The sequence below is a fragment of the Schistocerca gregaria genome, chromosome 4 (assembly GCF_023897955.1).
Source record: "Schistocerca gregaria isolate iqSchGreg1 chromosome 4, iqSchGreg1.2, whole genome shotgun sequence".
Taxonomy (NCBI): Eukaryota; Metazoa; Arthropoda; class Insecta; order Orthoptera; family Acrididae; genus Schistocerca; species Schistocerca gregaria.
In genome coordinates, this window is record NC_064923.1 from 442,303,873 (window position 1) to 442,317,969 (window position 14,097).

The 14,097-nt window shown below is 40.4% G+C and overlaps 1 protein-coding gene across 3 annotated transcripts in view; it reads right to left on the bottom strand.

Annotated features, from left to right (window-relative positions):
• The window catches only part of LOC126365812 (arginine--tRNA ligase, cytoplasmic), a 141,410-nt gene extending 128,674 nt beyond the window's left edge, over positions 1-12,736 (bottom strand). Inside the window, exons 1-3 of one of the 3 annotated variants that reach the window (XM_050008403.1) lie at positions 12,655-12,736; positions 12,307-12,559; positions 12,076-12,222 (exon numbers count right to left, since the gene is read on the bottom strand). In XM_050008403.1, coding sequence (XP_049864360.1) covers positions 12,076-12,222; positions 12,307-12,354 — 195 coding nt within the window. In that variant the 5' untranslated portion in view covers positions 12,355-12,559; positions 12,655-12,736. Of the gene's footprint in view, positions 1-12,075; positions 12,223-12,296 lie in introns of all 3 variants that reach the window. The other 2 variants (XM_050008402.1, XM_050008404.1) reach the window with 2 other exon arrangements.
• Positions 12,737-14,097: the final 1,361 nt, after the last annotated feature.

Sequence of the window (14,097 nt, forward strand, 5' to 3'; positions counted from 1 at the left end):
TTCCATTAGAACTACTGACGGCCTTGGGAGAGCCAGTCCTGACAAAACTTTACCATCTAGTGAGCAAGATGTACGAGACAGGCGAAATAACCTCAGATTTCATGAAGAATACAATAATTACAATCCCAAAGAAAGCAGGTGTTGACAGGTGTGAAAATTACCGAACTATCTATTTAATAAGTCACAGCTGCAAAATACTAACATGAATTCTTTCCAGATGAATGGAAAAACTGGTAGAAGCTGACCTCAAGGAAGATCAGTTTGGATTCTGTAGAAATGTTGGAACACGTGAGGCAATACTGACCTTACGACTTATCTTAGAAGAAAGATTAAGGAAATGCAAACCTATATTTCTAGCATATGTAGACTTAGAGAAAGTTTTTGACAATGTTGACTAGAATACTCTCAAATTCTGAAGGTGGCAGGGGTAAAATACAGGGAGTGAAAGGCTATTTGCAATTTGTAGAGAAACCAAATGGCAGCTTTAAGAGTCGAGGGACATGAAAGTGAAGAAGTGGTTGAGAAGGGAGCGGGATAGGGTTGTAGCCTATCCCCGATGTTATTCAATCTGTATACTGAGCAAGCAGTAAAGAAAACAAAAGAAAAGTTCGGAGTAGGTATTAAAATCCATGGAGAAGAAATAAAAACTTTGAGGTTCGCCGTTGACATTGTACTTCTGTCAGAGACAGCAAAAGACTTGGAAGAGTCGTTGAACGGAATGGACAGTGTCTTGAAAGGAGTATATAAGATGAGTATCTTCAAAAACAAAACGAGGATAATGGAATGTATTTGAATTAAGTCAGGTGATGCTGCGGGAATTAGATTAGGAAATTAGACACTTAAAGTAGTAAAGGAGTTTTCCTATTTGGGGCACAAAATAACTGATGATGGTCGCAGTAGAGAGGATATAAAATGTAGACTGGCAATAGCAAGGAAAGTGTTTCTTAAGAAGAGAAATTTGGTAACATCGAGTATAGATTTAAGTGTCAGGAAGTCGTTTCTGAAAGTATTTGTATGGAGTGTAGCCATGTATGGATGTGAAACATGGACGATAAATAGTTTGGACAAGAAGAGAATAGAAGCTTTCGAAATGTGGTGCTAGAGAAGAATGCTGAAGATTAGATGGGTACATCACACAACTAATGAGGAGGTACTGAATAGAATTGGGGACAGGAGTAGTTGGTGGCACAACATGACAAGAACGAGGGACTGGTTGGGAGGACATGTTCTGAGGTATCAGGGGAATACAAATTTGGCATTGCAGGGCAGTGTGGAGTGTAAAAATCAAAGAGGGAGACCAAGAGATGAATACACTAAGCAGATTCAGAAGGATGTAGGTTGCAGTAAGTACTCAAGAGCTGCATCAAACCAGTATGAGGACTGAAGACCATAACAACAACAACAACAGCAACAATTATTATTATTAATGAAGGTAACTGCAGTTCATTTAGGTAATTATTTGTTAGTGATCCTCCAGAAGTAAACTGAAATAATTACACTGTTCCAAATAAATATCCTATTCAGCATAAAAGTAATAACTAAATTTTTAATTGCTGCTGTTGCTTCTCTATTTGCACTCAGCTGTTGCTGCTGCTTTACCTGCTCAATAAAGATCTCCTGTAGGCCTTTCCTCCATTCCTGTCATCACTGACATGCATACATGCCACTCTTCCATGTTTTCTACACTCACCTATTGCTCTTTCATTCACTGCCATATGTATTTTTGCTTTATCCTGCGTTGTGACTATGTTTACAAGAGCCACTAAAAATTTACATTCATTACTGGTCATAATGTTCCCTCCGTAGGCAAGTGGTTAGCTTGTCTAATGGCACTATGGAGGACCTCTGTTAGGTCTAGAGGGTTTTTTCTTGGTGTGAGCTCTGGAATTTGTCCCCCCCCTGCCTCAATTACAACTTTAAGTACCTATTTTAAGGAACAGTGACTCCAGTTTCAAAAGCTGAGACTGCTCCCTACAAGACCCTTGAGGACTACTGCCCAATGATACATTAAGCAGAATTTAAATCAGCACAAAGCACAACAGCAGCTAAGAGTTCAGTTTTTGGTATAAGAGCTTCACTGTCCTTGAAAGGACCTCTACAAACTATCTGTGTATACCTAGTACTGCTGTGCTGGATGCATGACCAAAAGATGATGAAATATTCTATCCATAAGGAAAACATCAAGTCTGGCCTAAGCAGCTAGAGATAGCCGCTATGTGTGTGAGGTGTGCCTGCTGGCATGTGTGTATCTGTTTTTCCTTCATTCTGAAGAAGGCTTTGGTTGAAAGCTCAGTGTGCAACAGTCTTTCCATTGTGCCTGTCTGCAACTCAAAGTGTCATCATCACAGTGAGTAGTAATCTATCCTCGTTGATATTAAAACTTCGAGTATCTCTTACAAACCTAGTGACCCTTTTTTTTGCCATAATCTTTTCAATGCATTCATAAAATTTCTGTAAATTATTTCCCAAAAACTTAGGGAATTTCACCGGTGAAATTTCAGTTGCTTTTGGCTAGTACCCTTTATTACTAGGACCTGTAAATTACTGCTACTCATTTAGAATTGTATAACATGGCTCCTTGTGATGTGGAAGCATAAGCTACCATTATGTATGCTGCACTATCACATAAACTCCCCCCTATGGTTAACATCTACGCTTAATCATTGCAGCAGATATTGCAGTTGTTAAAAAGTGTTGTATGTCTTTGCTACACAACATAAATACATGAAGAGTATGTGTACAGAATGCTGTATTTAATGTTCTTTCTTCCACTTCTTTCTTTCTTATGAACAGTTTGAACTTACTAGCTGGGTCTGACAGCTTCCTTTTGTTCTTCTCTTTCCAAAATCTCTCCTAAAATTTAGTATGTTGTTTCTAGTGTTCTTCTGCCCATTGTTTTTGAGTAGTCTTTTTAGCTTTCTCTGGGAATGTGTAATTTTTAACTAGGATTCCAAAGGCTTTGTGTTCTCTAAGGGTTTCATTTGTGGCATTCACTTAAATCCTGCTTAATTTCTTTTAATGTAGTGTTGCCTATTCTGCAGATGTGACCATACAATCTATATACAGCATCAGCAAACCTGCTTACTGCTGTGCATAGGCTTATATTTTTCTTTTAATGTGCATGCCATTTAAATTAATGGAATCACAACATTTCCCGAGAATTTTTCGATCCTCCCTTCTAATTCCATTAGTTTTTGAGTTGCCTCCTAGAGACGTAGTTCCTCAGACATGTAATACTTCAGGCACAACTGTCTTGTAATGCCGAAGTTCCGCATTAGGGGGTATCACTCATTTATTGTTACTTTATAATATTTTAAACTTATTTTAAGCCATCCCTCCGAACACAGAATGAAGCACCTAAATTTACATTTAGGGATTATATGCCACCTGACACTTGTAAATGATTTCTGAAGTTGTTCCATATTGCAGCTGTTCAGAAAGCACAACACATTGTTATCTGAATGCAAGAACTACTGAACAGTGGCCTTATTGGGCCAAAATAATATATCTCTCTTTTTTTCCTTTTTCTTTGAAAAAGGAAAAACTTGCCAAACATGCTATCAAATCTGGCTTAACTGTCTCATCACCCCTGATCCCATCTCATTTCTCTCACTAATATTTTGTACATACAGTTTGATAATGTCCTACAATATCACTGCTTTTATTAATTAAATACTGTATACTGTACGGCATTTTAATAACACAGCACATTTTATGGTATAATTTATAGTTAAGCCTGGTTACTTATTACCGTCAGAACTCTGAATATGAGAAGCGTTAGTTTTTCCAGATGTGATGCACTGAAACCAAATGTCAGCCATTCATTCTCCTCATTTTTGGTTGGTTTTACGTAACAACAGGATATAAAATGCTCTACAGATGTATTTAATACAGAATTTAATTTCATGTGCACATTGTCTGCTTTTTCCTCTGAATTTTTCTTAAAGAATTTGACTGATTTTCCCAACTGAGTATCACAGTATTCTTCATTACCCGCAGCTAAACAACCAGACAGCCCACTGTTACACTTGACGATAATGTTCTTATAGAGCTTTATCACTTTAGTGTCCGATTCTTTGAAGATAATTGAATCTGAGAACCAAGTCTTTGCACCTCATTCTTTTGGGCCCAATGGAGATGTTAATAGCCTCTGAAGTACCAATTCCAAATGTTTCATACCATGCAGATATAGATGATAGTAGTGTGTATTAATCTGTGTATCTCTCAAATGATCTTACTATATTCAAACTAAAGGGCAGTGTGTCTGGAAAAATTGTTGCAATATTGCTGTTTCTAAAGTCAGGTATATAACCTGATAAGGAAAGTATATATACATGATCCATTAAAACCCCCAATATAAAAATCGCATGATCTCAGATTGTGTGTGAATATGGAGATATGCAATACAAGTTCTGCCATCTGGCATCTTACGGTCAATGCAGTGGTCTGGTACAACGTTGTTTAACCAGTCATGTACTGAGTTATGCCAGTGAGGCGGCACACCACAAATTTATGTGGTTCAGCTTCATTCAATTGAGAAAAGAACCATAATTCTAAAGCATGAAGATAAGAAACACAAGTTACAGTCGCTTCACTGAAAAAGAAAGGCCCATAAACTATTTACCAGGATATGGCACACAAAAAAACAACAACAAGTAAATTAAGGAAATCTTGCTGCAACTTTACCATCCTGTGCACACATTATGTGTGTTCACTTCCACTTAGGTGTCATGTCAATTCATCACTGAAGATGACAAAATCTTCACCATCATACAACAACACATTTGCAAAGTTGGGTCAACAGAAGCGAGAAGCGTCCGATTCCACACGTCTGTGTGTGTGTGTGTATGTGTGTGTGTGTGTGGAGAGAGAGGAGAGGGAATAGCCAGTTGAAATTTGTTGGTGGTACATAATTGTTTTTTTTTTTTTTTTTTGGGTCTATTTTTCTCGAGTTGTAATGTTTTGTGTATTGAATGTGTTTTAATTTACATAGGGATGTTTGAGTTTTTAATTTTCAAGGTGTTGTGGTTTTGGTTTTCGTAGTTGTAGGTGTTGGTTTTTTCGAGTCAACAATTATAGTTGACCTATATTCAAGGGAAATGACCGATTCCAACATTCGTATTTTTCTATGTAGATGTAGGTGTTTCGGTACCATCAGCTGTGATCAAGGGAAATGTCTGATTCCAATTTCCATAGTTTTTGCTGTAGGCGTTGGTGTTTTAGTATCATCAGCTGCCATTCAACTACACTCCTGGAAATGGAAAAAAGAACACATTGACACCGGTGTGTCAGACCCACCATACTTGCTCCGAACACTGCGAGAGGGCTGTACAAGCAAAGATCACACGCACGGCACAGCGGACACACCAGAAACCGTGGTGTTGGCCGTCGAATGGCGCTAGCTGCGCAGCATTTGTGCACCGCCGCCGTCAGTGTCAGCCAGTTTGCCGTGCCATACGGAGCTCCATCGCAGTCTTTAACACTGGTAGCATGCCGCGACAGTGTGGACGTGAACCGTATGTGCAGTTGACGGACTTTGAGCGAGGGCGTATAGTGGGCATGCGGGAGGCCGGGTGGACGTACCGCCGAATTGCTCAACACGTGGGGCGTGAGGTCTCCACAGTACATCGATGTTGTCGCCAGTGGTCGGCGGAAGGTGCACGTGCCCGTCGACCTGGAACCGGACCGCAGCGACGCACAGATGCATGCCAAGACCGTAGGATCCTACGCAGTGCCGTAGGGGACCGCACCGCCACTTCCCAGCAAATTAGGGACACTGTTGCTCCTGGGGTATCGGCGAGGACCATTCGCAACCGTCTCCATGAAGCTGGGCTACGGTCCCGCACACCGTTAGGCCGTCTTCCGCTCACGCCCCAACATCGTGCAGCCCGTCTCCAGTGGTGTCGCGACAGGCGTGAATGGAGGGACGAATGGAGACGTGTCGTCTTCAGCGATGAGAGTCGCTTCTGCCTTGATGCCAATGATGGTCGTATGCGTGTTTGGCGCCGTGCAGGTGAGCGCCACAATCAGGACTGCATACGACCGAGGCACACAGGGCCAACACCCGGCATCATGGTGTGGGGAGCGATCTCCTACACTGGCCGTACACCTCTGGTGATCGTCGAGGGGACACTGAATAGTGCACGGTACATCCAAACCGTCATCGAACCCATCGTTCTACCATTCCTAGACCAGCAAGGGAACTTGCTGTTCCAACAGGACAATGCACGTCCGCATGTATCCCGTGCCACCCAACGTGCTCCAGAAGGTGTAAGTCAACTACCCTGGCCAGCAAGATCTCCGGATCTGTCCCCCATTGAGCATGTTTGGGACTGGATGAAGCGTCGTCTCACGCGGTCTGCACGTCCAGCACGAACGCTGGTCCAACTGAGGCGCCAGGTGGAAATGGCATGGCAAGCCGTTCCACAGGACTACATCCAGCATCTCTACGATCGTCTCCATGGGAGAATAGCAGCCTGCATTGCTGCGAAAGGTGGATATACACTGTACTAGTGCCGACATTGTGCATGCTCTGTTGCCTGTGTCTATGTGCCTGTGGTTCTGTCAGTGTGATCATGTGATGTATCTGACCCCAGGAATGTGTCAATAAAGTTTCCCCTTCCTGGGACAATGAATTCACGGTGTTCTTATTTCAATTTCCAGGAGTGTATATACATCAAGGGAAGTGTCTGATTACTGTAGATTTTATAATTATTTTTTTCATTCGTCATCTTGTGTGTTTGGGGATCGTGGTGTGTGTGTCTGTGTTTTTAATGTTACATTTAGCTTGTCCCCTCCTTAAAACCCCCAACTTTCCACGGTTGTCCCATTAGTTTGATTGTATTTTTGGAGGGAGATGTAATTGTCTTATAAATACGTATTTTCGTGGTTGTTGCCGTGTGTATGTAGTGATATCATAGACGCTTAGAATAGCCATTTCCACCATATTGATGATGCCATAGGTCAAAGTAGAGGGGGTGGAATCAGACACTTCTGTATTCCCACAAAGAAGTCATGTAAACCATAGTGTTGAACTGATTTCCTGACACTATACGTGGAAGACTCTCACTCATTCTTCAGTCACTCTTTGTTATTTCATACTCTTCCCTTTGCACATCGGTACACAAACGAAATTGTTTGATTTGCTCTATCATTTGATGTATTATTTTAACTAATTTATTTATAACTTCAAGTTGAATGTAATAAATGCTACAAAGCCTTCCATGATATATGATGCTCATTGTCACCACATTTAGGAATCCGTGTTCTGAGATAGGAATTACACTGTGCTGAAGGTTGTGGATGGAAAACACATCCCAGCCACTGCAATGAGAGAGTAGCTATCAATGACACTCAAACTTCTGTAAATTCAAAAATACAAATATAGAGGTATCCCTAAATAAGACTCCTTCCTCAGTATCACAAGTCAATATATATCTGGAAACTTGTAGCTCCTATAAGATGAAGCAACTCCATCAAGTTGTTCTAGATGGTAGTTCACCACTGAAAATCAATTTTATCCCACTAATTAACAAGATGGATGTACAGTTAAGCCGTAGTGGGCTGTAAAAATGGCACTCAAGAGACAGAAAAGAATAAATATGCCAGTAATGATCATCACTTTCACAAATGGTCAAGAACAGTTCTATGTCACTAAATGCCATGAATGCCCATTACAAATTTCAAACCTGTTCATGGAGGACTTACTCCTTTTTAGTACATCGTGTTACAGAGCTGGATATTATTAGGAACCTAGGTGTAAAATATTATCTTCAATTACTTACAACATGCGTTTTTGCAAAAGCCAATGTTCATGGTGTCCACTGATAAAGAAATAGTTCACATAGATATAGATTAAACAAGATTGGAATTAGTTAATTCTGCATAAAAATTTGGAATTATATTACACAATATGCTCCAATGGAGGAAACATATAGGCAATGTCTGCTCTAAATTAAGAACTGTACTAGGCCATTTCTTGGGAAAGAGCTTGCACAATATGTAAATAAACTGTGTGTACAATGCACCATTCTCCTCCTGAACCATACTTGCAGAATGGTATTACTGTACGGGCTGTGCTTCAATTTCTGTATCTAAAAAAAGCCATTCCAATAAAAAAGAAACTGCTCATGCAAAAATGCTTTTCAACATCGAAACTTTAACATTTCCATCTCTTAAATATATAGAACAATAGTTTCATTAAGTAAAGACAATACATTACTTGGCACAAACACAGATGTTACTTCATAAGACAAGAAATGAAGACCAACTGAGAAGTATATCAAATACCGTTGTTAAGAAACATCCTAAATACTCATATAACTGATTAATTAAGTGTCTACTTAAGAATCTACAGGACACTATGAATGACAGGATATTTCAAAAACGTCTTGATTTTATTTAGTATGAGCAGAGTTTTACAATGCAGAAGAGTTTGTACGTAAATAATGGGAAATTTCTTATTACTTGTATGCACTTACTGTAGTCATCCATGTGAAACAGTCTATTTGTATGTCTGTGCTGTAGCCACAAGGGTTGAAGAGTATCTAAATTGGCCTAACTTAAATATCGAATTTAAACCCGGGGAGAAATGTATACCAAATTACTATAAATGCACTGTACATAAGGCAGACAAAAGGAACAAAATAACCAGCCAGTCCTCAGACAGTTGCAAGTATTCTTTCAGCTTGAGATTCTTGTAATCAAGTGTGTTATCTTAAGAGCACTTGGCAGCTTTCAACACATCGAGCGTCATAGGCGTCTTCATCAACATATAATATGTACACAAAGTACTAACTGCACCCTAAGGTCGTGATGATATGTAGATTTCTCGTGTAATAACATACATATTTTCTTCGGGGCTGTGTAACTGTTGTTGTTGTTGTCTTCAGTCCTGAGACTGGTTTGATGCAGCTCTCCATGCTACTCTATCCTGTGCAAGCTGCTTCATCTCCCAGTACCTACTGCAACCTACATCCTTCTGAATCTGCTTAGTGTACTCATCTCTCGGTCTCCCTCTACGATTTTTACCCTCCACGCTGCCCTCCAACGCTAAATTTGTGATCCCTTGATGCCTCAAAACATGTCCTACCAACCGATCCCTTCTTCTAGTCAAGTTGTGCCACAAACTTCTCTTCTCCCCAATCCTATTCAATACCTCCTCATTAGTTACGTGATCTATCCACCTTATCTTCAGTATTCTTCTGTAGCACCACATTTCGAAAGCTTCTATTCTCTTCTTGTCCAAACTGGTTATCGTCCATGTTTCACTTCCATACATGGCTACACTCCAAACAAATACTTTCAGAAACGACTTCCTGATACATAAATCTATATTCGATGTTAACAAATTCCTCTTCTTCAGAAACGCTTTCCTTGCCATTGCCAGTCTACATTTTATATCCTCTCTACTTCGACCATCATCAGTTATTTTACTTCCTAAATAGCAAAACTCCTTTACTACTTTAAGTGTCTCATTTCCTAATCTAATTCCCTCAGCATCACCCGATTTAATTGGACTACATTCCATTATCCTCGTTTTGCTTTTGTTAATGTTCATCTTATATCCTCCTTTCAAGACACTGTCCATTCCATTCAACTGCTCTTCCAAGTCCTTTGCCGTCTCTGACAGAATTACAATGTCATCGGCGAACCTCAAAGTTTTTACTTCGTCTCCATGAATTTTAATACCTACTCCAAATTTTTCTTTTGTTTCCTTTACTGCTTGCTCAATATACAGATTGAATAACATCGGGGAGAGGCTACAACCCTGTCTCACTCCTTTCCCAACCACTGCTTCCCTTTCATGCCCCTCGACTCTTATTACTGCCATCTGGTTTCTGTACAAATTATAAATAGCCTTTCGCTCCCTGTATTTTACCCCTGCCACCTTTAGAATTTGAAAAAGAGTATTCCAGTCAACATTGTCAAAAGCTTTCTCTAAGTCTACAAATGCTAGAAACGTAGGTTTGCCTTTTCTTAATCTTTCTTCTAAGATAAGTCGTAAGGTCAGTATTGCCTCACGTGTTCCAACATTTCGACGGAATCCAAACTGATCCTCCCCTAGGTCTGCATCTACCAGTTTTTCCATTCGTCTGTAAAGAATTCGCGTCAGTATTTTGCAGCCGTGGCTTATTAAACTGATAGTTCGGTAATTTTCACATCTGTCAGCACCTGCTTTCTTTGGGATTGGAATTATTATATTCTTCTTGAAGTCTGAAGGTATTTCGCCTGTCTCATACATCTTGCTCACCAGCTGGTAGAGTTTTGTCAGGACTGGCTCTCCCAGGGCCGTCAGTAGTTCTAATGGAATGTTGTCTACTCCGGGGGCCTTGTTTCGACTCAGGTCTTTCAGTGCTCTGTCAAACTCTTCACGCAGTATCGTATCTCCCATTTCGTCTTCATCTACATCCTCTTCTATTTCCATAATATTGTCCTCAAGTACATCGCCCTTGTATAAACCTTCTATATACTCCTTCCACCTTTCTGCCTTCCCTTCTTTGCTTAGAACTGGGCTGCCATCTGAGCTCTTGATATTCATACACGTGGTTCTCTTCTCTCCAAAGGTCTCTTTAATTTTCCTGTAGGCAGTATCTATCTTACCCCTAGTGAGATAAGCTTCTACATCCTTACATTTGTCCTCTAGCCATCCCTGTTTAGCCATTTTGCACTTCCTGTCGATCTCATTTTTGAGACGTTTGTATTCCTTTTTGCCTGCTTCATTTACTGCATTTTTATATTTTCTCCTTTCATCAATTAAATTCAATATTTCTTCTGTTACCCAAGGATTTCTAGCAGCCCTCGTCTTTGTACCTACTTTATCCTCTGCTGCCTTCACTACTACATCCCTCAGAGCTACCCATTCTTCTTCTACTGTATTTCTTTCCCCTATTCCGGTCAATTGTTCCCTTATGCTCTCTCTGAAACTCTGTGCAACCTCTGGTTCTTTCAGTTTATCCAGGTCCCATCTCCTTAATTTCCCACATTTTTGCAGTTTCTTCAGTTTTAATCTACAGGTCATAACCAATAGATTGTGGTCAGAGTCCACATCTGCCCCTGGAAATGTCTTACAACTTAAAACCTGGTTCCTAAATCTCTGTCTTACCATTATATAATCTATCTGATACCTTTTAGTGTCTCCAGGGTTCTTCCACGTATACAACCTTCTTTCATGATTCTTAAACCAAGTGTTAGCTATGATTAAGTTGTGCTCTGTGCAAAATTCTACTAGGCGGCTTCCTCTTTCATTTCTTAGCCCCAATCCATATTCACCTACTATGTTTCCTTCTCTCCCTTTTCCTACACTCGAATTCCAGTCACCCATTACTATTAAATTTTCGTCTCCCTTCACTATCTGAATAATTTCTTTTATTTCATCGTACATTTCTTCAATTTCTTCATCATCTGCAGAGCTAGTTGGCATATAAACTTGTACTACTGTAGTAGGTGTGGGCTTCGTATCTATCTTGGCCACAATAATGCGTTCACTATGCTGTTTGTAGTAGCTTACCCGCATTCCTATTTTCCTATTCATTATTAAACCTACTCCTGCATTACCCCTATTTGATTTTGTGTTTATAACCCTGTAGTCACCTGACCAGAAGTCTTGTTCCTCCTGCCACCGAACTTCACTAATTCCCACTATATCTAACTTTGACCTATCCATTTCCCTTTTTAAATTTTCTAACCTACCTGCCCGATTAAGGGATCTGACATTCCACGCTCCGATCCGTAGAACGCCAGTTTTCTTTCTCCTGATAACGACATCCTCCTGAGTAGTCCCCGCCCGGAGATCCGAAAGGGGGACTATTTTACCTCCGGAATATTTTACCCAAGAGGATGCCATCATCATTTAATCATACAGTAAAGCTGCATGTCCTCGGGAAAAATTACGGCTGTAGTTTCCCCTTGCTTTCAGCCGTTAACTGGTGTGTCAAAATAAAGACTATTTCCTTTCTTTTACCCAAACCCGCATGTCACACAGGATTCGAAACATGAGTACGCACATCAAACGCAAATATTACAGTAACGTCGATAACAACTACGTAGCCAGTGTAAAACCTAGAGAATACTCACCCGCTGCAGAATTCGTATTCGGTACTTCAAAGCGTTATTTGCATCCGCTAATTTCTTAATTTCTGGGTTGGTTTTCGATAATTCACTCACACATTTCCCTCCTTTTATATTCTCTAGCTCCTTAGTTAACGCAACAATAGCAGCCTCCTAATAAAAATATGATGAAATTATGTGAAGAAATTGTAATCTGTATAATGGTTACTGTGGTGGTCTTACCGTACCGTTACTTACAGCTTGTTCTGCTCGAGTCTTATAACTTAACAATGTTGACTCGTCCATCCCGAACAACAATATTTACAAAAATAAATAAACAATAAGACACACAGTTGACAGTACACGTGGGTGTGTTTATTTCATTCCTCTGATCGCGCCACATCAAAGATCACAGCGAACTAGCGAAGTCTTCTTCCGGACAAAGATAACGTACAGGCATTTTAATATCCTACCAACGACGAGGGCATTAGCCTGTTGGTTCCATTCATATCTGATAAACAGTGTACAAGGAATTGTGATAGCACAGACTTCAAACAATTTTTTAGTAAAACATTTATCAGATTCCTAGTATGTTAACACAGGTACCTATGAGGAAGGCATCTTAAGCAGCGTTCACACCCGCAACTAATGTGACGCCACAGCTTGTGGCTTTCTGCAGTGGCACCGTGAGCTGCCATTAACACAAGACGCTAAGAATTCTAAAGAAGGGTGATCATTCATTAATGCAGCCTCCCTCCTCGGGAGGATTTTCTTGCCGGTCCGGCCGGCAGCAGCGGTCGCGAGGAGTATATTTCACCTCTTTGCGAGACCTTTTTTTGCCCAGGTAGCACGTATTTGTTAGGATTTTCTTGTAGATCCGGCCGGCAGCAGCGGTCGCGGGGAGTATATTTCCCCTCTCTGCGAGACCTTTTTTTTTGCCCAGGTAGCACGTGTTTGTTAGGTGACGCAGTACAGTGTATTGAATGAAAGTGTTTCAAGTAAAATGGCGAAATACAAGCATTCGATTCGCCAAAGAGTATACGTGTTTCAAAATCAGTGCATGCAGGTAGGAGAATATTTAAAAAGGAATTTCCTGATGTTGAAGTTTCTAATCTCGAAACGGGAAGTGTTCTTGACAGGAAAAACAGACAACCACGTATAATACTCACAGAAGTAACTCTGAATACTTCGGAAAGATATCCTAGAAAATTTGTTCGATGTCTTTCCTCAACAAATTGGAATTTCCTACGGCTCTATTCAAACGACTATGAACTTTCTTAAGTTGCAGCCGAATAAAATAACTGCAGTGCAAGAACTTAATCTGGGTGACACTGCACAAACTTCGCAGTTTTCTGAACGGATTTTGAATAGTGTGTATGATGCAGAAATTGATCCTCATCTAATTTACTTTTCTGACAAATCATGGTTCCACTTACGTGGATGCATTAATTCGTAAAATAACTGTTACTGGAGTTCTGAAAAATCTTACATAATACATGAGGCACCACTGCATTATCACAAAAATAGGATGGTGTAGGCTGTTCAGAGGTTTTCATTACGAGTGTGAGACGTGAGAATTTCATGAGTAGCACTCTTTTCTTTTTCCTTTATTGACTTTCGATTCCCCATGATGGGGGTGGCTGGCTGCAGCTTAGTACGCTGCTCTTCATTCTACAGAATTTTTAAAACATATGAAGGTAAGAAATAATAAAAGCAGGCGATAAAACGGTGACTTAAACTGTAAAACGGTGGAAAACTGTGTAAAGTTAAAACATAAAACAAAGGGTGGGCGATGCTAATAAAATGCACACAGGAAGCAGAGAAGTAAAATAGTAGACAGACAACTAAAAAAAAAACACGGCAACAGTCTGGTTTCTGTTCGCAGGAGATATAAAAACCACACACAGCGACAGTTGACTGCACTAGAAGGTCGGCATGAAGATGACACACCACAGCCAAGGGCAGATGGAGAGAGGGGGGGGGGGGGGGAACCTGGACAGATGAGGGAGAAAAATGGGGGAGGACAGGAAAAACGAAAAGGGGGGGGGA